Source organism: Populus trichocarpa, chromosome 1 (genome assembly GCF_000002775.5).
Source record: "Populus trichocarpa isolate Nisqually-1 chromosome 1, P.trichocarpa_v4.1, whole genome shotgun sequence".
Taxonomy (NCBI): domain Eukaryota; kingdom Viridiplantae; phylum Streptophyta; class Magnoliopsida; order Malpighiales; family Salicaceae; genus Populus; species Populus trichocarpa.
Window position 1 is genome coordinate 4,638,975 of NC_037285.2, and position 24,209 is coordinate 4,663,183.

Consider the following 24,209-nt stretch of genomic DNA (forward strand, 5'->3'; position numbering starts at 1 on the left):
ATACAACTGGAAACTTCCTCAAGCCAAAAGCCCAGTTTACCATTGCACGGTACATGTTCCTACCGACTCCTCTCCAAGACATTTTCCGGTGTAATTCAAAATTAGCACACGTTTGCGGGGATAGAAAGCGGATTTTTGCCAAAAAAAGTTAAGATGATGATTTGATCTTGAAGAGGCGAGGGCACAGGAAGCGGTGAGAGAACCTTTCGGAATCAATAATTCCTTCTCATTGATTTTATCCTATGCTGGGCTAAATTTGAGAGAGACTTCACCCCTAGTATTAATTAATTGTAGCAACTTCAATTTGAATTGGGTGGAAACATTATGACTCTTTATGCGCAAGTGCCTGATTGCCCACAGAAGAGGTAAACAGGTGTTCAATGTTGTCTTCAAGAACCCATCTAAACACATTTATTATCCCCACTGCTTTTGCGTAATATGTTCACCGTGCCAGTGGAGATAGCATGGACCTCGTGTCCACCATCCTTGGTGGCTAGTACAACGCGGTTCACTATACAGTGATGCTTTTTATTTTTTCAAGTCAAGGGATCATGAGTTTACCTTCACACAGACCTAGACTGAGTGCATATCTCCAACTAGATTAAAGACATTATTGACGTAAGGGTTAAAAGATTTACGAGGATTTTTACTTCCCATTGCGTGATTTAAGGTTAGAATTATAATGATCAAGAAAATAGCATATCCACTTAACCCTCAAATTAACAAGGATTCTTTATAAACCAATCAACTTTAATTATACAAGGAATTAACATAGTAAGGGGGCACTTTCTTACAAGTCAATCAACAATTCCTAGTTTCATGATGATGATGATGCGTTTGAAATCAAAGTGTGAAGTTATGAAAAGTATCGATATCAAGCAGTCAAAAAATATGAACAATCAGTATCTCTGTGCTGCCATTATTTCTTCCGTGTATTTTAGTTTGGGGAAAATACATACATAGCGAGTTGAATTCCAAGTAATTTATTCCTGGGTGGTGATTAAATGATGTGACAGTACCGTCGAATGAGGAGGAGTGGAGGGCGGCTCACAATATGCCAAGAATATTAGCGGTGTGGTGCTTCTGCGGTTTTGCCTGTTCTTCTTGGATTCTTCCTTTATCTGGTTCTGAGCTGTGAAGTTTGTGATCTCAATGTGGCCTTGGCAACAGCCATGTGTTCTGCACTTGACTTTAAGTTTGTGACTGGATCATCCATAACCATCACCCGTTTGGTTTTTGCTGGTTTTTCCATGTCAAAAAGTTCTGCGCTGTGCTGGGGTTTCGCAACCAGTCACTCCTAGCACCCACGCTGCCTATCTCCCACTCATTCTTTCTAAGAAAAGAACATGGGTGGCAATATTCTTGTGTTTAATTAGAGTTTCAAAGTCATAAATCTTAAAATGATATTTCTTTGTTTTTTTAAAAAAAAAATAAGAAAAAAGTAGATATTTATGGCTTTATTTTTCAAAAATACAAGTCAAGTAAATTAATATACTTCCTTGCAAGTTTAAAATTGAGTTGGTAGGTAGATATTGCAAAATTCTACGAATATGTCACTTAATGAATCATACAATCTTAATTTGTTTTTAATACCAAATATTATATATTATAAATCATGAGTTATCACTAATTAATAGTTTGATATTGGTTATGATGTAATAATGACTTCACTATTAAGGTGTATATTGGAAACAAAGAATAGTCTAGTTTTTCATGTGATAGTAAATTCTTGAGTTTTTTTAAAGAAAAATAATGTATATTTGGCGTGATTGCTTAATAATAGTTTTATCACTTAAAACTAATGAAAATATGTGACTCAAAATCCATTAAGACATTCAAGACCTAATCACGACAAAAAAAAAATAGGTCAGGGCTCTAATAAAGACAGTTCATAGAGACTGGGGACTTTTTAAGGTTCACTCAATTATTTAGATTTTGATTTATTATTATATTTTGATTTATTATTATTTGTACCTAGGCTCTCTCTTGGTATCTTCATCGATTTATTAGGAAAAAAAAACTTAAAGTGAAGGAGAAATTAATATAATCCAAGATTTATATTACTATTTTATTGAAATAGTGATTTGATAATATTGTTTTTGACTTAATTTTTTTTTCCATTTAGGTATCAAGGGTAGGCTGATATTTTAACCATGATATAATTATTTTTTATAAAAAAATATTTATAAATTATACGGGTTAGATTGGTTATTTTGTTTTTTTGCAAAGTAAAAATACAAATTTAACCCTAAAATAAAAAAATAATGTCATTTACCATTAATATTTTGGTTTTTTTTTATTTTTTTAACAAAAAAATAAAATAATGGCAAACATTGTGTTTTCTCTAATTCATCTTATCTCCCGTACTAGTAAATTAATATTCAAAGAGTTTTGAAAATATGGTAGAGATTATTTTTTTAAGTATTTTTTTATTTATAAATAATTAAAATAATATATATTTTTTATTTATATAAAATTTATTTTAAATATTAACATATAAAAATAATAAAAAATAAAATTAAAAATTAAAATAAAAAAATATTGTTTTTAAAACACAATAAAACCACTCATTGCACAAACATCCTGTTAATGAAGACTGAATTCTCCAATTTAAAACTTGTAAACCAATGTCTAAGTTATAACGTGTATGGATTGCATGTTTGGAGTATATTTGGTATTGTAATAATAGTTGTTTTTTAAAATATTTTTTATTTAAAAGTGTATTAAAATAATTTTTATTTTTTAAAATTTATTTTTGATATTAACATATTAAAACAATTTAAAAACATTTTAAAATTTTAATTTTAAAGAAAAAATTTTAAATTTTTTTAAAAATATTTTTAATACTTAAAAAAAAACTGCAATTACAATTACTAGTATCCCATGCCATATCATTTCAAGACTGAAAAGTGAAAACTCCGATCTGAAAATAACCATTTGACTTTCATTTTTTAGTCAAAGACAAAAACTGATATTTCAGCGTATAGACTTTTCCCATTTCCCACTAATTTCTTGATCTCCTGTATACATGAATTAGATTGGTGGCACGTAACACGCCACGGCCGAACCAATTTTTTTAACCACGGAAAACAATATTTAGTTAATGAAAGCATTTTTTTAAAAGTAAAATAAATTTGAGAATTGGATTAAACCTCTATTAATTTAATAATATAATAAAAAATAGACAATAATAAAAATGAATTAATTAAAAAAAATATTGGGTCAGGTTAAAAGCAGGGTTAATACGCCAAACATGTTACCTGATATATGAAAACAAGATAACTCCATAGAAGGATGGAATTAGAAGAAATCAATTGTAAAAAAAAATGAAAAAAAGATATAAACTAACCCGGTCTAATCTTTCAAACTTGTGACCCGAAAGATTAACAAAATCTAGATCAATAAAATATTAAGGGATGAAATCGAAAAAGAAAATTCTAATAAAAAAGAATTAAAAACAAAACAAATAGCAATCAAATAAAATAATGACAAAATCCAATATAAAATAAAATGAACTAAAATATTGAGGGATGTAATTAAAAAAAATAAATTAAGAGAATAAAATAAAATATTGAGGGATGCAATTGAAAAGATAATTTAATTCAGAGAATGATTAAAAAAATTAACAATCAAAGGAATAGAGACCAAATTTGAAAGATAAAAAAATAAAATGAGGGTTGAATTGAAAGAAATTCTCAATTCTATGTATTATTTTAAATTAAAAAAATACAAATAAAAATCGAAAAGAAAAAAACATAAGGGTTGCTTTGAAAGTGTGTAAGGGAAGGCTCTAAAACTGTGAAGGAGAGAGGAAATAAGAAAGAAAAAAAGAAACGATCATTGGTGCAAAACCTGATATTTTTTATGGAACACGTCGTCCAAGAATAGAGGCGATGCCATGAGAATTAAAACGCTGCCATGAAAGTTGGATTTTGGCCACCAAACAAGGATGTATGCGCCATCTGAATAACACAAAAGCACCCACATGTGTCGATGTGAATGTCATGTGCAACCGACTTATTTAAATTAATTAATATTCACTACAAGATTTAACAGTTTTACCGACGGAATTTTTCCGTCGGTGTAAGACACATGTTCCATCGGTAATTATATTACCGACGGAATCAAAGATGGAAATGATCCGTCGGTGAATCGTTCGTCGGTAATGTTTTGTCCGTCGGTAAATCCGTTGGTAATAGAATTACCGATGGATTTACTGACGGAACAGACGCGTCGGTAATAATTTTTTTATTACCAACGGAATTACCGAGTGATTTACCGACGGAATTACCGACGGAACTTCCGTCGGTAATTATTGAAAAACATTTTAAAAAAATTCATTTTATAAAATTATAAAATAATTAAATTAACACTGTATAATATATACTCAAAATGCTTGGAAAAAAGAATAAGAAAATCAATTCAAACAAATTTGCAACAAATAAATAAAATAAAAAAATAAATTCAACTAAAAAAATTCATATGAAAAAAATGAAGTTGCAATTGCTAAAAATTTAAAAATCCTATAAATAAATCTACTAAAAATTGATCTCATATGAAAAAAAAAATCTCACAACAACATTTATACAATTATTAAGAACAAAAACAATTAAAAATAAAATAAAGAACAAATATAGTGAAAAAAATCATGAAAAAAGAAGAAAAAAGAAAAATCTTACCTTAATGTAGTTGCAAGTGAAGCTAAGGAGAGAAAAAAATTTCATTAAGCATATTAATTAAAAAAAAAAAACTAAGAGGATAAAAGAAGAAAGAAGAAGAAGACATACCCAAGCATGGAGGAAAAGAGAAGGAGATGAGGAGAGAAAAGAAGAGAAAGAAATAGATAAGAAATGATGTTTTTTACATAAAGTGAAGAAGAAGAAGAAGACATACCTTAATGATGTTTTTTACATATAGTGAAGAAGAAGAAGAAGAAGAATAATAATAATAAGAAACGGGTCTGTCTCTTGTGAAATAAGGGCATTCAAGCTTTTTATTGGGACGCTTTACCGACAGATTTACCGACGGATAATTAAATATTAATATTTTTTAATTATTCCGTCGGTAATTCCATTGGTAATATTTAATTTAAATTTTCAATTTCGTAAAATTTTTTCAGAAACCGCCAAAAAATTACCGATGATTTTTCAATCCGTCGGTGATTCCGTCTGTAATATTTAAATGAAAATTTTAAATTAATTGAATTTTTTCAGAAAACCGCCAAATAACACCGACGACTTTTCAATCCGTCGGTGATTTACTCTTTGGAAAATACCGACGGAATATTCCGTCGGTGATTCCCTTTGTAATTAACATGATGAACAGTATTCACAATTTACCAACAAATTTACCGACGGAATCACCTACGGAATTTATTCCGTCGGTAATTCCGTTGGTAAAAATGACACGTCATCATTTTTTTTTTGCTTTGTTTTAATTTTTTTTCCCACGGTAATTCCCTCGGTATATACCGAGGGAATATTTCCGTCGGTAAAATCCCTCGGAAATTTACCGACGGAAATATTCCCTCGGTATTTCCGTTTGTATTTATCAATTTTCTGGTAGTGATTTTATATATGTTTAAATACTAGATTGCCCTTCATCAGACTCAATAATTATATATAAAAAAAAACCAAGAGGAAAGGAACATAAAATCTGTTGATTCAAGGCAAAGATAACTTTAATTCAAGGGTATTGTGGTCATTTTACTATATATTTAAAATGAAAAGGTAAAAAATAATTATGCCCACCGATGCTTTAATTTTTGCCTCTAAAGATATATTAATTATTTCACTGTACAAAAAAAGAGATTATTATACCTGCTTCTAAGATCATTTATGTTTTTGTTAACAATGACAAAATTATAATTTTATTATTTTAATATATCGTGTAAATGAGTCTAGATCAACGATAAAAATGCTATCGTAATTTTACTACACCTTTTAATTTATTTTAATAGTTTAATAATCCTCCCTCCAATTTTGTGTTTGCTTTTGGAATACTGTCCGTGGGATGATAGTTATGTACCGCCTGCTCAATGTTTTCCTCTTAAATCCATACGATGGCATATATCTACCCGTCCGAAATTCAAAAGAGCAACAACCGGTTACTCAAGAGGTTTGCACGTCCGGTTACTCAAGAGGTAAGCTCTTTTCTTGTTTGATATGATATATTTTGGTTTATGGAAAATAAAAATCAGTACAAGATTCAATAATCGGTTTCAACTAAAAGATTTGGGGGTTATTATTTCTTGATCTGATTTATAGAGTGAGGAGCTTTTTGGGTACTCGAAAATAAGGAATCTTGAATCCAGCTGGTTTAAGTGACAGGGTGGTGGACCGGTGGTATGGCTGTGGCGGAGGCGATGGTTTATGGGTTTGTTGCTAGTGGCTTATGGGTGTGTTGGTAGTGGTTATGGTGTTAGAGCGGAAACAAGGATTTGTTAGTGGTGATTTATGTGCATTGTGGTTTTGCAGTGGTTGTGCAATGGCGGAGATGGTGGTCTTGGTGAAGACGACAATGACAGGTGAAGGTGGTGGCCTAGTTGAATAAATGGTGGTGATTATGGTTAGATGGGTTCAGACTTAAAAATTATATGGGATTGTGTTAACTTGTTTTTTTAAGTATTTTTTATTTAAAATATATTAAAATAATATATTTTTTTAAATTTTTTAAATTTAATTTTTAATATTTTTAGAATGAAGATTTGCACGATGGAGGTTGAAATGCATTCCATGGCAATGAAGATAGATATGGAAGAATATTTTTATATATATGTACGGTTTTATATATTTATGTTTTTTGTCTTTGTTTTTTTTTTTTTGAAATGCACGAATGAGCACGTAATGTTTTAATTTTCTTAGACTACATCTACATGTAATCAATTTCGCATATATTTTCTTCGTCATTTTCTGTTTAATTAAGACATATAAATTGTAAATCTTTCTCTACCTAACAAGCATTATTATTATATATTAAAAAAACTATGGATATAGAAAACGTTATGAACCTCCAATGGAGGTTCGCCTGAAAAAATAGATAGATGTGGAGGCTTAACAATTACAATCAGATGAACTCGGAGGATATGAAGATTGAAAGAAGCTTGTGAAAAGGGAGATGAATGGTGCATCATTCGGATAAATATGCCTCCATTACCAGTTAGTTAATTTGCAATATAATTAATAAAATGCAAAGTTAACGTGTTTTTTCTAATAAAAACCATAAAAAATGTATTAATGTTTTATAAAACACGCACACTATTCTCATATTAATTATTTCAGAAGAAATTATAATTTATTGTTTGGAAAGGAAAAGAATTTCATTACACCGATGGTATAAAATAGTTTTTAAGACAACATCCGATCTTTTTGATGATACAAACTAATGACAAAAACAAATTAAAAGCTTATTTAAATTCTCAAATCTAATTGTATACATAAAAATTGATTGTATATATCTCGTCCACATAAAATAATTAATGATAGTCGAGGTGCGCGCAAGCTGGCCCGGACACCCACGATAATCAAAAAAAAAAATAATAAAAAAATAATAATAATAATTAATGATACATAATCACATGGATTTATATATAATAATAATAATAATAATAATAAATAATCATTAAATTTTATTCTTAAAGTAGAAAAACAATAAGAGGAGATAATGAATATATAAATGATACATAATCACATGGATTTAACTACGAGTGATGAATAAACAATAAAATAATCTGTTTTTTTTTTCCATTAATAAATAAAAACAAAAGGTAATAATTAAATTGTTATATTTTGGGCGAGTTTGTAATCTGAGGCATCGAGAGACCAAATTATTAAATTATCAAAACCAATTATGCAGAGATAGCCTAAAATTCAAATTATACAATTTATTAATTAACTAAACTATGTATTTTATTGAATGGTGTTAAAGGTGTATATATCACCTAGCTACATCGATTTACTATATTTTTAACTATGTAGTAAAATCTCTTGAGTTTAAAAATACCACTACTAGGACTTTAAAAATACCACTAATTAATAAGAACACGAGTAGTCTCAATATATAGTACAATCAAATAACTTTTTATATCATCTTTGCCCTCAAATTTTTAAAAATTCTCAATAAAAAATTTGCATCGATTTCAAAGGTTTTCCCTCCAAACTATACTTTTGTTTTATAAGAAATTATTTCATTTTATATAAAACTAACAATTTTTAAAAAAGTTTACTATACAGAAAATAACTTGGATATAAAATTGATAATACCTAATAATGGAATAGTAAATACTTGTTGTAAAATATATGAAAATAACTTGGCAATTTACTGTTCCCCTACACCTAGAGATGTTATAAATTAATGTTTGGTTACTGTACGAGGATAAAAGAAATAAAGACAATATAAATAGAATAGAACAACAAACAAAGACAAAATTATATTTAGTAGTATTGTATAAGATAAAATAACTATTTTTATATTTTAGATGATTAATGATGGACAAAATATAAAAAAAATCTATTCAACTCTTAATATATATATATATATATATATTACTATATGATACATGAGGATTTTTAGGGAAAAAATATTGTTTTCTTGGTTATTTTTATTTTTTCTATTTGATTTGTTTATGACTTTTATTGATTTTCTTTTGTTTTTAGATTTTCTAAATTGTTTAAATTAGTTTTTAGATTTTATTTAAGAAGTTGTAAACCTTTAGAGAGATACACTACTTGAAGAAAAATATTAAATAAGAAAATTATAAATTAGGATTCGGTATGATAATCCTATGCAACTTCAATTCTATCTTTCTAGCTTCTTACCTTCTAGTGTTGTGTTTTCATTTTACCTATTTAAAAAGTAACTACACACAATTTAGTTTATATAGAGTTTTAAAGTTAATAGTGGTGTGATAACTTTAGAAAAAAAAATTAATAACTTAACCTAACCAAATAAAAAACCTTGGTAAACCCATGACTAAGGGTAAAATTTAATGACTTTTTTTAGTCAAAACAATGTTGTTTTGATTTTTTTTTTAAAAAAAATTCATTGTATTTCAGTCAATAGGTTTTGAGATATGAAAGAGAAAGTTATTGAAAAAAAAAAAGATAGAGAAAAACCTTTGACCAACCAAATATAGAACATAAAAGGCTAATCTTAATGTCAATGGATTCATCTTAGAGAAAAAAGTTAAATAATGGTTTATTTTCTCTTTGAGCATGTCCAAAAATAAATAGAGGTTCATAACTTTTTTAATGATTTAGGTTTTTAGAGTTGAGAATAATATTATTGAGGTTATTAACATGCTTCTAGTGTATTTTAAAGTGAGAACAACCTGAAAATGAAGTTTAAAGGGTTAAAAAAACTAGACTTTGGATTTTTATGATTTGCTATTTTAATTATTGTAATGTATTGAAAAGACCTTGATATTGATGAAAAAGTCATGTTTTAGTTAAATAAAAAAAATAGAATAACCAAGAAGATATAATTTTGATGGAATAAATACATTTTACTCTATAATTTAAATTATCAATGTTTTTTAAATAATTATCTTAGCAGTTAGAAAATTAAATAAAAATAGGTTTTAACTGATTGCCGGGGAAAAACTAGTTTCTAACTAATGCAACATGGTTAAACCACTATTTTCAAACCCAACTCGAACTAATAGGTTGGCACATGATTCGGGTGACCCAACACCTAAGTTAAACTGAGTTTTAATAAAAATAAAGAGGGATTTAACTTAATTAAAATTTGAGTTGACCTAGACAATTCATAAAAAAATCAGTCAAAACCTGCTCAAAATCTATTAATTTCTTTTCATTTTTTTTAAATATATATATATTTTTTATAAAATAAAAAAATCAAGTTAATCTAGATAACAAGGACAACCTGCATAACGTATAATATTGACGTCCTAATTAGATTTAAAAATTATGGGTAAAACATTGTTTAAGAAAGTGTTTGGAAACGCGAGCCAACCCGTGTTTTTAAAAAATTAAAATTTTATTTTTGCTAAAAATTAATTTTTTTTTATGTTTTGGATCGTTTTGATGCGCTGATTTTAAAAAAATAAAAAAAATATTTTGATGCATTCCAAAATAAAAAATATTTTAAAAAATAACCATAACTATACTTCTAAACAGAACATAATACCCCGAGAACGTGCAGGCAAGGGGTGCAAGTTTGATCATGTACCTAGCTACAAGGAAAAAAAAGTTCCGTTACGAATGACTTCCCGACCTGCAAAACAAAACAATGGAATTAAATCTTCTTGTTTCCTCCGTCAGTCCCGCCATTTGACCTTTTTTAATTAATTCTCGCGTCAGTTCACACCGTTTACGTTATGATCTTGTAATGAAAAACCAAAGGCAACATAACATGGTAAGAAAAATTTCTCTCCTTAAGCGGTAAGAATATCCAGACTCACACACTATACATAAAAAAATAAATAAAAAGAAATTGTAAAATTTAATAGCGGTCAAAGACAGGGAAGAGAGGGGTAGAGTGTAGAGAGAGATGCTGTCATACCCTCTCTGTCTCTCTATAAAGTTGGGACGTATACAGTTAGTTGTTAGTGTAGACAAAAGCCGGCTTCTGTCTTCTTACATTCTATTCTCTCTCTCTCTCTCACTGCCAACAAACCCCCCTCTCGCTCTCCTCACCAGCAAGAAATGACACGCACCCAAGAAAAGGTTTTTTCTTTTTGGTTCTTGATAAAGTAAAGTCTCTTCATATTCTCTCTCTGTTATTGCTATTGGTGTTTCTTCAACTTCTCGATTCCTTTACTTTGTCGTTTTGACTCATCGGATAGAGATAGAGAAGTTAATATTATCCTGACCATTATAATTCCATTCCATGGTTCTTTTGACGGGATTTGTGTGAAATATTATATCTAAGGGGAGAAGAAGAAGAAGAAGAAGGCAAATGTTTTTTAGAGTAATGAAGCTCTGATTTGAGTTTTGGATTGCACCTGTAAGCTTAAGGATTTGTGAAACGCTTTGTTATTGGATTTCTGGAGATGGGCTGTTTTCCTTGTTTTGATTCAAGGGAAGAAGAGGAGCTGAATCGAGAGAAACAATCTGATGATCTGAAGCAAACTTTGCCTACTGTTCCTTCTAACATCTCCAAGTTGTCTTCTGGTTAGTTTTTGTTTTATTATTTTTTGTTAATAATCAATATTTTTGCTTTTTATGAATTAGTTGTTTCTTCATATTTGTCATTGCTTGATCTGATCTGGTTACTTTCTGATTTTGTAATATTTGTGGATATCACATCAATAACACTTGCTTTGCCTTTTCTTTTTTCCTATTTTATTACGAGTACTTGATGATGAAATTCTAGAATGATAGACTTAAGATTGGTTCTGGTAGACCCCACTGGATTTTCATGCAGCTTGTAAAGAGTTTTTCATTCTTTGGTGAAATATTCGAGCATTCGGGTTGGATCTGATTGGTGATTAGAAGGTTGTAGATATTGGGGGTATTAGTAACTTAATTCAATTATCAATTTGTCTCTTTGGAACCATCATTTATTGGAGGTTCAATTCATGACCATTGCTATGCAACTGTTCTATTGATCTCACTGAATTTGAGGACTGAAATTCTTAATCTTATAGTGCCTGGTTGAAAGTAAATGAATTTTTTTTTTATCGATCTGAGTTCTTTGTTTTGATGGAATTTACAGGATCTGACAGGCTCAGACCAAGAAGCAACGGAGGACAATCCAAAAGGCAATTGCCAAGTCCAAAGGATGCACCTGGTGTCAATATAGCTGCTCAAATTTTTGCTTTTCGTGAACTTGCAGCTGCAACCAAGAATTTTATGCCGGAGTGTTTCTTAGGTGAAGGGGGATTCGGACGTGTATATAAAGGGTGTCTTGAGAGCACTGGTCAGGTAAATTCTTCTTCTTTTTCTCCCCCATCTGATTAACAGACCTATAAGCACTGATTTTAGACCACCTATTTTTTGTCAATGAATTATCGTGCTTGAAATAATGAGAGGGATGAAGTAAAACAACACAAAGATCCCCAGGATCCTAAGAAAATGTATTTAAATTCGATACAAGACTGATTCCAAACTTAAATACTATTTGCAATCACTTGAAAGTAAATTAAAGCCACTGAACAACTGGATACAGCAGAAAAAAAGACTACAAAATCAGTCACTGCTAAGAGGTATATGGTCAATTTACTATTTGCAGTTCTGAAGGCAAAATGTAACCGAGATATATTTTCTTTTGTTATGGGTTTATTATCACAGGATACCTATCCGACCTCCTTCATTCACAGTTTAGCACAAGAAATCGATTCTTAATTGTTTTCTCCTTTACTTTTCAACTTAGATGAGGATAGAAATATCAAGTTATGAGGACCTGTCTTTGTTTATTACAGTCCCTTAATTGGGTGACAAGGATTAAAGCTTTGTTAAATCACCATTAGGTCAGCATGGTTGTTAAACTCTTTGCAGTGATATTAGAACCTTGTAGTTCTTGACGATCTCATATGTACACTAATTAATCCATCTCTGGTAACCTTGACTCTGAAGTTTGCGGAATCAATTTTTATATCTGTATGGAGCCATTGATATGCTAATATTCTGATGAGTCATTGATGGTATCCTTTTTAATTTTAGGCCAGTTAAACAACACTTATTCCTTAAGTTTTTCTTTGTTGTTCAACTGACATCGAATCCATTCCCGGCTGCCGTTGTTGCTTGAAATTGATAATTTTTCTAGGGAAAGCAGCAGATGGGATTGATTTTGGCAACAAATAGTTTTGCTCTTTCTGCGAAGCTTAAATTTATGATGCCTTAGTGAAAGTCTGGTGGGTTTCTGGTCAGAAGTTTTTTGAAATTCCTATTATACGTTGATGGACTAACATGAGGGCGTCAGCTTTGGAGAGTGGTGGACATGGTTGAGTTTTTTAATTTCTACTCACTTCCTATTTTTCACAGGTTGTTGCTGTCAAACAATTGGATAGGAATGGCCTCCAGGGTAATAGGGAATTTCTAGTGGAGGTTCTCATGCTGAGCCTTTTACATCACCCAAACCTTGTGAACCTGATTGGCTATTGTGCTGATGGGGATCAGCGGCTCCTTGTCTATGAATTTATGCCCCTGGGATCATTGGAAGATCACCTTCACGGTAACATTCCTTGCATTTCTAAATCTTCAATTTTAATTTTTGTATCATTTCTCTCTCATTTATTTGTATTATCAAGGTCCCTAGCTCCTCTGAAGTTACTATCAGTGTTAAACCCAATGATTGAACTTTCAAAATAAAATTACTGTACAATGCTGAGTCATCAAAGTGATAAATATTCCAAAGAAAAATTTCAAAGATAGGACCAGCTATGAAGCATCATGACCTATGCCATAGAGAAGCTAAAAGGTAAGCTTTTTAATTTGAGGTTGGTTAAAGCAAAGACAAGAGCATGGTCATGTCAGGTTATTGGAGAATCTAGTAGGGACATCCCTGATGACTTATTAAACCAATGAGCTTTCTCCACTGATTATGGTTAGAGGAGGTATCATGATCTCTCTTTCTCCTCCCGTTTCCTTGTAGGTGATACTGATTTTCTTTAATAAAAAACTCAGTGGTGGGTAGAAATCGTGATGCATGTTCTCTTGTCTTTCTATCTCTTCATTTTGTTTAGCTCATCTTTAACAGCATTGAAACATTCCATTAACATTGTTGGATTTATTCTGGTTTCTGAGGTGGATTTGATTGTCATTGAGATCATAGCATAGCCAGTGAAAGTGGAATATCTTTCATCATAAAACTAGCATTTGATCAGAGTAAAATTTTGTTCAAATAAGTTAGTTTAGTTGTACAAGGTTGTTCTGATTTCTGAGGTAATGCACTAAATAAATATCAGAGTCTATATTTCATTTTCTTAATTGACGAGTTTATTTTTGAGATATTAGAAGCAGAATTTACTGCTTAGTGATACTCATTGGCTTATCATTCAGATAGATTGACCGTCCACATTAATATTTATGGACTCTCAATTCATTGGTTGGTTTCTTTGAATGACAGCTTCAAATATCAAAGATTGTGTCTCTTGCAATTTGAATAATTTGGAATAGGAAAGTAAAATTTATAAGGGACATGATGGTCACATCATCAAATAAGGAGGCAGATGTTGATATATGAACACAGTAGGCTATTGAAATGTTAAATATGCGCACATGCACAGAAGCACTATAAGGAAAATGACGTTTCATGCTTGAGATTTTAGGATAGTGTTGATTGAAGTTAATGCTTGGTGTGTGCACTACAATTCTGGAGTTGCTTTTCACTGAACATATTTCATATTTTTTATTTTATTTAACTCACTGGTTGATGGATCCTTCTGCAGATCTTCCACCTGAGAAGGAACCACTAGATTGGAACACAAGAATGAAGATAGCGGCTGGTGCAGCCAAAGGTTTGGAATACCTGCATGATAAAGCAAGCCCTCCTGTTATTTATCGGGATTTTAAGTCATCCAACATTTTACTGGAAGAAGGATTTAATCCAAAGCTTTCTGATTTTGGGCTTGCAAAGCTTGGCCCCACTGGGGACAAGTCACATGTTTCCACCAGGGTTATGGGCACTTATGGTTACTGTGCTCCTGAGTATGCCATGACAGGACAATTGACTGTAAAATCTGACGTCTACAGTTTTGGGGTAGTGTTCTTAGAGCTGATAACTGGTCGTAAAGCAATTGACAGCACTCAACCACACGGAGAACAGAACCTTGTCGCATGGGTAATTAACTTTGACCATTCTGCAGTTTAGCCCATTCTCTATGGTCCTTTTTGTCTGTACATTTTTCCTATGCTCATGTGATAATTGTGTTTTGATGGAGGAGCTTTTACCATTATGCAGGCACGTCCATTATTCAATGATCGCAGGAAATTCTCAAAATTGGCAGATCCACGACTGCAGGGACGTTATCCAATGAGAGGACTCTACCAGGCTCTAGCTGTGGCATCCATGTGCATCCAGGAGCAGGCTGCTGCACGTCCTCTCATTGGGGATGTGGTCACCGCACTTTCTTATTTAGCGAACCAGGCTTATGAACCTAATGGTCATGGCCACAGAGGTTCAGGGGACAGGGATGAAAAAAGACAGAGAGATGAGAGAGGTGGACAGTTATCAAGGAATGAGGAAGGTGGAGGATCGGGACGCAGATGGGACTTGGATGGGTCCGAGAAAGAGGACTCACCAAGAGAAACTGCTAAGATGTTAAACAGGGATTTAGATAGAGAACGAGCAGTTGCTGAGGCCAAGATGTGGGGAGAAAATTGGAGAGAGAAACAACGCCAAAATGCTCAAGGAAGTTTTGATGGCAGTAATGGATAGTACACAAAATATTATAATGATGCCTGGCATCATATTTCCTTACTGTCTAGTTTCCTGCACTTCAGTCACCATCACCGAGTGAAGAAGAAACATTGGAAATTTAAGCTTTGCTTTGCTGCTTGTAAGGGATTTGGTGCCAGTTAGTGTTCTTTATGTTGAAACATAGAACAAGAAGATGATGATAACGAAGAAAAGCATAATCTGAGAGTGTACATTATCATCTAGGAGAGCAAGAAAAGAACAAGACGTATTCAAAAATTTTTGAGAGTTAAGACGTCTAGGTCATGTTCTTCTTGCTCTTGTAGGTTCCTTCCAAGCATAAACATTTCAGCTGTCTGTACTCTGTAGTCTTCTTCGACGACATTTTACCGACCAATGAAAGTAATTTTATCAACTAATTGATGTGGTAATCTCGTGATGCATTCTTTCACACATTATTTACCAGAGCACAAAACAATCTTTGCATTTAAAATATTTCTTGTCAAGGTGAAAAAGACTCGATGCAACCATTTAACAGAGTAAATCCCCTTTCCTCTGTCAATGCCACTTACCATCTTTCCCAGAGCTGCTATTTATTGGAATATGACTTGGAAATGTACAAGTTTTATCCATACCCTGGTCCCAGGTGTACCATGTTTTATCAGTATGGAAGTGCCTGTTATGTTGCTTTAGATGATAGGAAAGTTCATTTCATTGAAGAGAGATCAAAAGGAGGAAGCCATGCCAATAACGAAACGGAACTCACGAACCTTCTACACGTGGCTCTCTGGTGGAAGTGTTTTGTATGGCAACCAGGATTTCACATGGCCTGCCCAAAATCAAGGGTCAATCAGAGAAGACCGCATGAAATTGGGCTCACAAGATGCTGCAAGCTAGCTAGGCCACGCATCTATTTTAATAAAGAGAAGCCTAATTTAAGCTGTATGGTCTGTTTTACCCAGTGTTCCCAAGTAAGCTCACTAACGTGTAAACAAAAAAAAAAAAAAAAAACAACACAAACAAAATTAACATTTTGTAGTGCTTTTGATTCATTCATCTCTTATACCAAGAGGGAAGCAGACACATCTCACTCATACAGAGTGTACAGCATGAAATTAATGCAACTGGTAGGGGATCAATGGCATAGCATGATCATCAGTGAGGAAGATTGTAACAAGGTCATAATAAATAAATACAGGTAGCTCAAACTGCACATTCATTTGATTGGAGGTCATCGTGGGAAGCTTCCATGCTTTTCTCATTCTCCTTAGACTCCTCTGTTTGGTCATGCTCCGCTGCACTCACATCAGGTTGAGGATCAACTGGATATACTTCAGAAGCCCCTAATGTGCCTAGTATGACAATGCTCTTCAAGTTTTCAGCTGGTATCTTCTTTTTCTCTGCATTTCTGTAGATTCCATACAGCAGCATCTGAAGTAACCCCAAGACGAAGCCCAAGATGTTCGGAAGCTGCGAATTCACAAGGAAACAAAGAGATTAATTTAACGGCTGAGCTTAAATGAAATAGGTGGATTTCTTTTAATTATTTTTCGGAAGTATTGCATGGAAATCACTTACAGCAACACACATGTCCTTGATGAAAAGGCCATAGGCAAACCATATGACAGCGCTCAACGTAAGGAAAAATGACAAGGTGAACGGCATGAACTCAACGCTCTTTGTTCGAATGATTTGTTTCTACAAAAAAACAAGTAAATGATAGGTGAAAAACATGACGCTGGCTAAAATTATGAAGTTGTAGTTCAGTACTCAGAAGTCAAACTCACCACAATGTTTAAGGGTGCTGCAAAAACGCATACAGAGAAGGCAACACAAAGCCAACCAAGAGCCTTGACACGAGTTGAACCACTTGCAAGAAAATGTGTAAGGAGAATGATCAACGAGAACAACCCCATGTTCATAGAAAGAAGCAATTTGATTGTTGAGACCTGCATCCCAAAACTCAATTCATATCATTAAAATGGATTATTGATATTCCAAGTTAAATCTTGAGTAAAGCAGTGGTAGCAATTGATAAATCATGCATATATACCTTGCTCTCTCTTGTTGCATAAGCGATATAAATGGCAATGTATATAGTCTCTATGACACATCCAAATGAGTTGATGGTGACAAGAAGAATTTCATCGTTTTTGAGCATTGCATAGTAGAGCCAAAGCATAGAACTAAACAATGCCACGAGATAAGGCAAGGATTGGAAATCTTCTGTTGATTTTTTCCTTAAAATCCTGATAAATGTTGGCCTGTAAGAAAAAACAGCTATTTAATATTTTCTTCGTTGGATTTTCATAATCAAGAACAACAAGCGAAGAAACACAAACTCATGCACAATATGTACTTACACTGGAGCCAGGTACACCATGAATGAGATGATGTTACCTGTCATCATGCATAAAAGAATTTTACCGATTAGTCAGCTAGTCATCCATAAAAATTAACAACAACATGGAGCAACATCTTGATGATCAGAGAAAGAATGGGTGAACATAACTAGGATTGACAATAAGATTTTTCTTGTTTTCTTTCTTTGTCCTTGTTTTGCTTCTAAATTCTTTATAAGGTGTCAGGAGAAGATCTCTAACATATGATCACTTTCCCCTTAATTATTTTTAGCAAAGGTTAATTTCAGGAAAGGAAAGGAAAGGAGTACAGGTAGAACAATCTTACTTTTTTTGGTTACAAAACAAATAATATATACTCGAATAACGAGGAAGGTAGATCGTGATTTTATTATCGAGTTCACATACATTAATTATTAGAAGAATTAAGGATCTATTGGCATTATTACTAGCAAATAACTATCTGGAAACCAACAACTACAAGTACATAGAATTAGGACAACTAATTGACATCTTAACCATATTACTTAATTAGCATTATAATTGCGTGACAAAACGTTGAAGAAGACGAAGAAGATGTGAGTAGATTGCAAATCTAGAAGTTAGCTAGCTAACTGTTGACAATACCATGAACCTAAAGGAGATTAACTACTGAGAGGATGCTAAAGATAAACGTTTTGCAAGTATCGATCATGTAAAGAGAGGAAGAAAAGGGAGGAAGTTGTGCCTCCTACAGCTAGCTTTCTTTCTGTATATTTGTATGCATTGATTTTCAAGCTAAACTCTTTAAATTTTTCCTCATTAATGAAAAGAAAAGGATGGTGCATAACATACCGAGGATGCCGAACGTAAATGCCAAAGGATGCTGCATGTTCATCACTGCCATCTGAACTAATTCCTCCTCAATAAATTAACACCAAACTAGAACCTCTCTATATGTGGAAACTAAGAAACAGAAGAAGCAGAGGGCCTCAAACAAAGTAAGGATCCCTTGCTTTCTGTGTCTAAGAATCACTCGCTACCTAAAGCTCTCCCTTCTCTCAATGATCTCATGCAAACAACTGGAGCTAGAGGATGGCAAGCCAAGGTTTTGAGAACCCTTTATATACACACAAAAAATACACACTGTTGATTTACATGTGAAAAACTATACACAGGAGAGTGTGCGTATTGAACTCATTCTTGTTGCATGACAAGTGGAGAATTAGTAGGTGGCGTAGCCCAAGTTCATTTTACACAATCACCTTTCCTTTTCCCACGTACCCTCCTCCTCGCGTGCTTACATTTCGGACCCAATTAATGAGCATGCATACAATAATTTTTTATTCTTAAGAACACCACCTTTTACAGAGAAAAGTTTCACTCCTTGGTTATAATTGTTGATTTGGCTTTAATTAATCAACAGTAGAATTTACTTAATCATGAATTCTATGACATTTAATTAGATGCACTAGCAGTGGTCTTTGTGGAGGATCATACATTGCACGCACCCTGACAGAGAGTGGGATGGATTAGTGAAGAATGTGTCGAGGCTCTTACGTTACTAACATACAGCAAAGCTATCCCCTAATACAAAGCTTAATTCACGTGACTTCTCCATAGCTCTTCTTTTCTTTTTAGCCGTTTCGATCTCTCCTCTTACAAATCTTCTTCTCTCCTCTTCTTGAATCCTCTCAAACGAAAACAAAAGGAAAAAGAAAAAAACCAAACACGCATTAACACGTCAGCTTAAGTTACAGTATTTCTGTTTTTTGTTTGATAGCCAGCAGTGTGGTGTGTGCATGCAAATGTATGTTTTATGTAAGCATTTAGGCTTATAATAAACGCCGTGTTATGGAGGGGATCTTGCTCTATTCTCCTCCAAGCCATCTGTTTTTGCAGTTATACAAGGAGAAAGCAGATGACAAAATACATGACCTTGCTATTTCATAAAACAACAAATGATTAATTTTCTGCTGTTCTCTCTTTGCTGTTATTCTTTCTAGGGTTAGCATTTATTTCAGGAATATGCTACGTTTGTATTTAGCTGTACTTCATTTAGCTAATTTATTTATTTGGCAGCTAATTTGCAGTTCTTGTTAAGGCTGAATTTACCAACTGCTAACTAACCAATCGCTTGAATTTCTTCGCTTGCCTATCAGTTTCTTTAAAAGGGTACTGTTATTAATTAATTATTTCCATAAAAGATCTTGAGGTTAAAAGCTTAGTCCAAATCATATATATATATATATATATATATATATATAGAGTGCTAGCTTAACTGATCACACGCCACTAAATACAAATTTAACTGTTTAATTATTGCTAGTAATTTAGCTATTCGTGTTCACCAACTACTGGAAATCTTCTTTTTAATAAAGAGAGAGGGAAACATTTAAAATTGAATCAACGGAGTTCGCTTGTTTGACATCATGTTGAGTAATGTTTTGTAAAAGTAATTTTTAAATAAGTTTTTTCAGATTGTTTTTTATTTTTAAAATCTTCAAAAAAAAAAAAAAACCAAAAAACCCATCAATTCCGAGGTAAACAAACTTTAAAAAAAGGCAGGTGAAAACGCAATCATATCTTATCCTTCGTTTGCTTTTGATCTGAATGAAAAGGTATATATATAGTGTCATATTGTCTTTCTAGGCAAACAGCTACTGTTCTTCCGATTTCAATGATTAAAGGGACATGATTGAATAAGAGAATTAATAATAAACGTAAGGATTCAAATCAATGCTATGTAGCAGACAGCAGGAAGAATGAAAAATCAAGGCAAGCAACGGAACTAAATCTGGGGCTGACATTTGTTACATGAAATATCAAATACTGTCAGCTAAGCATGTAATATGATCATACGCGTGGCATAATTGATTGCTATATATGTTGATGATTTGAAGGCATCTATCCCTCTCGTATAATAATTGAATGTGAACAGCAGGTAAAGGCAGAGTTGCTAGAGAATGTGATCTCGGTAACAACCTTCAAGTTTCAGTCAAAGACAACCTGAGATACTGCCGATGTCTTTTGATCGAGTGTCCCCATTTTCTTTATCTTCATCCGTTGGTTTCAGACAGAACACAGCATCATTATTGGATTTTGGAATGGTGATAAGGTGGTGGTGGGGTGAGTTAACATGTACGATTTGGGACAACGAAGCTCACGATCCATTTTTTATTTAATTTTTTTTATATTATTTTATAAAAAAAACCTGCTGAACACAATAACAAACAAGCTAGTAATCAACTAGAAAAATTAAGATGACGTTTACTGGATTAATTTAATAAAGCTCAACATGAAGATACATACCTTTTGTTTCTGGAGATAAAAAGCTGAATTCCCAAACTTTAAAACTCTTATCTGCTCTTTATCAGCTTATAAAATTCTGGTGACGTGGAGATCACTTGATTACGTGCAATCTCAAGATAAATCTTCAATAGATACATGTCTCCTTAGTCTGCACAACAACATTTCAAACTCATTTCATAATTGGCACGTCATCGATCCTTTTTTCTTTACTTTTAATCTTGATTTAATGCCCCTCTTGAGGTCATCGACTGCATCAATCCTCACCGAATTAAGGAATTTTAATATTTTGCTTAACAAAAACCATTGATTAATCTCAATCTCGGCTTTTACACAAGAAATTAAATGTCGTACACAACTCTTCTAATGAAACACCAATGCCTTATCTCTCAAGAACTTAATCAAGCATGAGCTAATTAAGGAAAGGTTTTTTTGTTTATACCGAAACCACTAATTAATTTCAATCTCATCCATATAAAATATCATTGTGCACAACTCTTCTAATCAATCACCAACCGCATTTTAAAAACAATTTCTTTTTAATTCTTTATTACCTCTCGAATTAGCTCAAATGTGCAGATAAATATTCTATAATTACCGACACTACTTTAATTATAGGACCTGAATGTATTATAAACTGATCTAATATCAAATCAAGACTTTAAGTGTGACATACTAGCTCCTTCAATTCTGATAATCTTTTTTAGTTTGATTTTCTTTTTCTTTCCTTTTGTGTTTACCTTTTGTTTTTGTGAATTTTTTTTTTTCTTTTCTATTTTTCTTTCATGTATCTTATTTTTAGCTATATTCTAGTTAGTCCTTTTAATATATCAATTTCTTCCAAAAAAATCACCAACCGCATTAACTCTCAAATTCTCAATTATTGATCAGAAAATGAGATATATAATACATTTAGGGATCCTGGTCAAAGATATTTCTTGGTGTAGTGGTTTGCACTGTGAAGTGTGAACGTAGAATCTAGTTGCCTGGGTTCGACTACTTTTCTCTCCTACTTTTCTTTTTAACATGAACAATAGAAACGTCGTCGTTTAGCTTAGGCCTTCGTTCTTTCTCTTCTAAAAGTTTTCTATCATTTTCTTGAAATTACTTTCTCACAACCCAAACAAAAGCCAGAAATGGAGCACTACAAAACTCTCCATGTATTCCAAAAATCCCCAAACTCAGGTGTTTTCCAATTAAATCTCAACCGTCCATCTCAGCGAAACGCCTTATCGCGTGATTTCTTCACTGAATTCCCGATTGCTCTCCAATCCCTCGACCAAAACCCTAACGCGTCCGTCATCGTCCTCTCCGGAACCGGCGACCATTTCTGCTCCGGTATCGACATAAAAACCCTAAACTCCATCGCCAACGATTCCGGCGATCGCGGACGATCCGGAGAGAGGCTCCGGCGAGACATTAAGTTCCTGCAGGACGCGATCACGGCGATCGAGCGGTGCAGGAAGCCTGTGATCGCTGCGATAAAAGGAGCGTGTATCGGTGGCGGCATCGATATTGTGACAGCTTGTGACATTCGGTATTGTAGTGAAGATGCTTTTTTTTCGGTGAAGGAAGTTGATTTGGGGTTAACGGCTGATTTAGGGACGTTACAGAGGTTGCCGGGGATTGTTGGATTTGGTAATGCAATGGAATTGGCTTTGACTGGTCGGAGGTTCTCGGGTCAGGAAGCCAAGGAGTTTGGTTTGGTTTCTCAGGTTTTTGGTTCTAACGAGGAATTGGATGAGGGTGTGAAAATCATCGCCGAGGGTAAGTTGGTCTTATCCTTTGTTGGTTTTAGCTCTTACCGTTATATGTAGGTCTAAAATTTAGACAATTGTGTGGATTAGGGCATATGTTTCATGCTTGCATATGGTGGGATAGTTTGAACAATTTTCTAGGGGAAGTCTAGATAGAATGCGTATGTTTTGAGCATAGGTGCAATCCTGATTATCATCAGGAAAATTAGTTTTGAATTAAATTGCAAATCCAATAGCCATGATGGCTATTGCATTGGAGCAAAACCCCATATCTTCATTATCAAATTAAATGAAATTTTTGACAATGTGTTGATCTATGATGAATGATGATGTTATATATGCATTGAAGTTATCAAGTGAGCATGTATATGAAACAATGTGTTTCTCTGTATGAGGTGGTTGGGCTATGTGAAAGCCGTAGCTCAGTTTGTATGAGACTTGAATACTAGAAATTTTATTGTTTTGGGTATGTGAATGTTTGCATTAGGATGTTGGCTAATGCAGGTTTTGTTTAAGTACGATTTTTGTTTGGTGCTGATATGATGTTTACCAATTTCTCTCTCTTGCATTAGCAAACATAACTACACTCTGCATTTTGGTATCTTGTGATGTTTTTTTAGTAAGTTGAGGCGTTGTGGGAAATGTGGTAACTGCCTCATAAATTATTGATTTGGGCTGGCTGTAGTAGTTATTGTTATTGTTAGCATATTACATGGCAACTGCGTCAGCAAACTTCACTTTCAAAGTTTTTAGAACCATACAATTGCTGAAGATGATGTGTTGTGAGGGTGATTTTAACAGGGATTGCAGCAAAGTCGCCTCTTGCTGTCACTGGGACAAAAGCCGTTCTATTAAGAAGTCGCGAATCCAGTTTGGAACAGGGATTGGATTATGTAGCCACTTGGAACTCGTCAATGCTTGTGTCTGATGATCTCATGGAGGCAGTCTCAGCACATTTACAGAAAAGAAAACCCACCTTTTCGAAGCTTTGATCTTGTCTTCATGAATTGGGCTACGTACTACATTTTTCAATGATGATATCTAATATAATAACTTGATGTATTATCCATCATCGCCACATGATGCATCATTTGTCGACCTGTAACAAGATAGATACGTTGTTTCTCAACAGTTATTAATGCAAATGGAAGTCCAATGGACTCTTCTTAATAAGGCTCGCATTTGGAACTGTCAAAAATCCAAGTATCAGTTGAACGAGAACGAGAAGTGTCGATAAAGAAATAGACAAAATGGAACTCTAATTCTAGTGTGGGCTGCAAAAAATGAAAGAAAATCAGAAGTCAATGGATGGCTAATCTTGGCTCTCTAAACTTTGGATCGTTGTTGCATGACTGCAGCATGGGGAATTAAGCATGTGACCTCATTTAGTTACTAACAGATGAAATCTTAGCTGGGTTTAATTACTCCACTGTAGGAGTTTTTATGGAGGCTGGGTGTCCAACTCTCGTAGTTTGTGCAGTTCTGT

General features: G+C 33.1%; 3 protein-coding genes and 1 long non-coding RNA gene across 6 annotated transcripts; 3 read left to right on the forward strand and 1 right to left on the reverse strand.

Annotated features, from left to right (window-relative positions):
* Window positions 1-5,968: 5,968 nt before the first annotated feature.
* Window positions 5,969-6,793, forward strand: LOC112327109 (uncharacterized). Its single transcript, XR_002981149.2, has 2 exons — window positions 5,969-6,142; window positions 6,267-6,793. It is a non-coding gene; the product is annotated as an uncharacterized LOC112327109 (long non-coding RNA).
* A 3,652-nt stretch (window positions 6,794-10,445) lies between these two features.
* Window positions 10,446-15,737, forward strand: LOC7460572 (serine/threonine-protein kinase PBS1). 2 transcript variants are annotated; one of them, XM_002297821.4, is made up of 5 exons: window positions 10,446-11,132; window positions 11,677-11,885; window positions 12,945-13,134; window positions 14,351-14,742; window positions 14,863-15,737. In XM_002297821.4, the coding sequence occupies exons 1-5, from the start codon at window positions 11,012-11,014 to the stop codon at window positions 15,337-15,339; spliced, it is 1,389 nt and encodes a 462-aa protein (XP_002297857.3). In that variant the 5' UTR covers window positions 10,446-11,011; the 3' UTR covers window positions 15,340-15,737. The 2 variants fall into 2 exon arrangements, with proteins under 2 accessions (XP_002297857.3, XP_024443308.2); XM_024587540.2 differs by lacking the exons at window positions 10,446-11,132; window positions 11,677-11,885 and adding an exon at window positions 11,927-12,814.
* A 602-nt stretch (window positions 15,738-16,339) lies between these two features.
* LOC7482802 (bidirectional sugar transporter SWEET15) lies at window positions 16,340-18,766 on the reverse strand. 2 transcript variants are annotated; one of them, XM_002299297.4, is made up of 6 exons: window positions 18,513-18,766; window positions 17,682-17,718; window positions 17,372-17,582; window positions 17,106-17,267; window positions 16,897-17,016; window positions 16,340-16,788 (listed from the first exon to the last, which is right to left on the reverse strand). In XM_002299297.4, the coding sequence occupies exons 1-6, from the start codon at window positions 18,562-18,564 to the stop codon at window positions 16,522-16,524; spliced, it is 849 nt and encodes a 282-aa protein (XP_002299333.2). In that variant the 5' UTR covers window positions 18,565-18,766; the 3' UTR covers window positions 16,340-16,521. The 2 variants fall into 2 exon arrangements, with proteins under 2 accessions (XP_002299333.2, XP_052301227.1); XM_052445267.1 differs by lacking the exon at window positions 18,513-18,766 and having other exon boundaries at window positions 17,682-17,725.
* Window positions 18,767-21,972: 3,206 nt separating this feature from the next.
* Window positions 21,973-23,896, forward strand: LOC7460573 (delta(3,5)-Delta(2,4)-dienoyl-CoA isomerase, peroxisomal). The gene is made up of 2 exons (XM_002297822.4): window positions 21,973-22,733; window positions 23,525-23,896. The coding sequence occupies exons 1-2, from the start codon at window positions 22,103-22,105 to the stop codon at window positions 23,713-23,715; spliced, it is 822 nt and encodes a 273-aa protein (XP_002297858.1). The 5' UTR covers window positions 21,973-22,102; the 3' UTR covers window positions 23,716-23,896.
* Window positions 23,897-24,209: the final 313 nt, after the last annotated feature.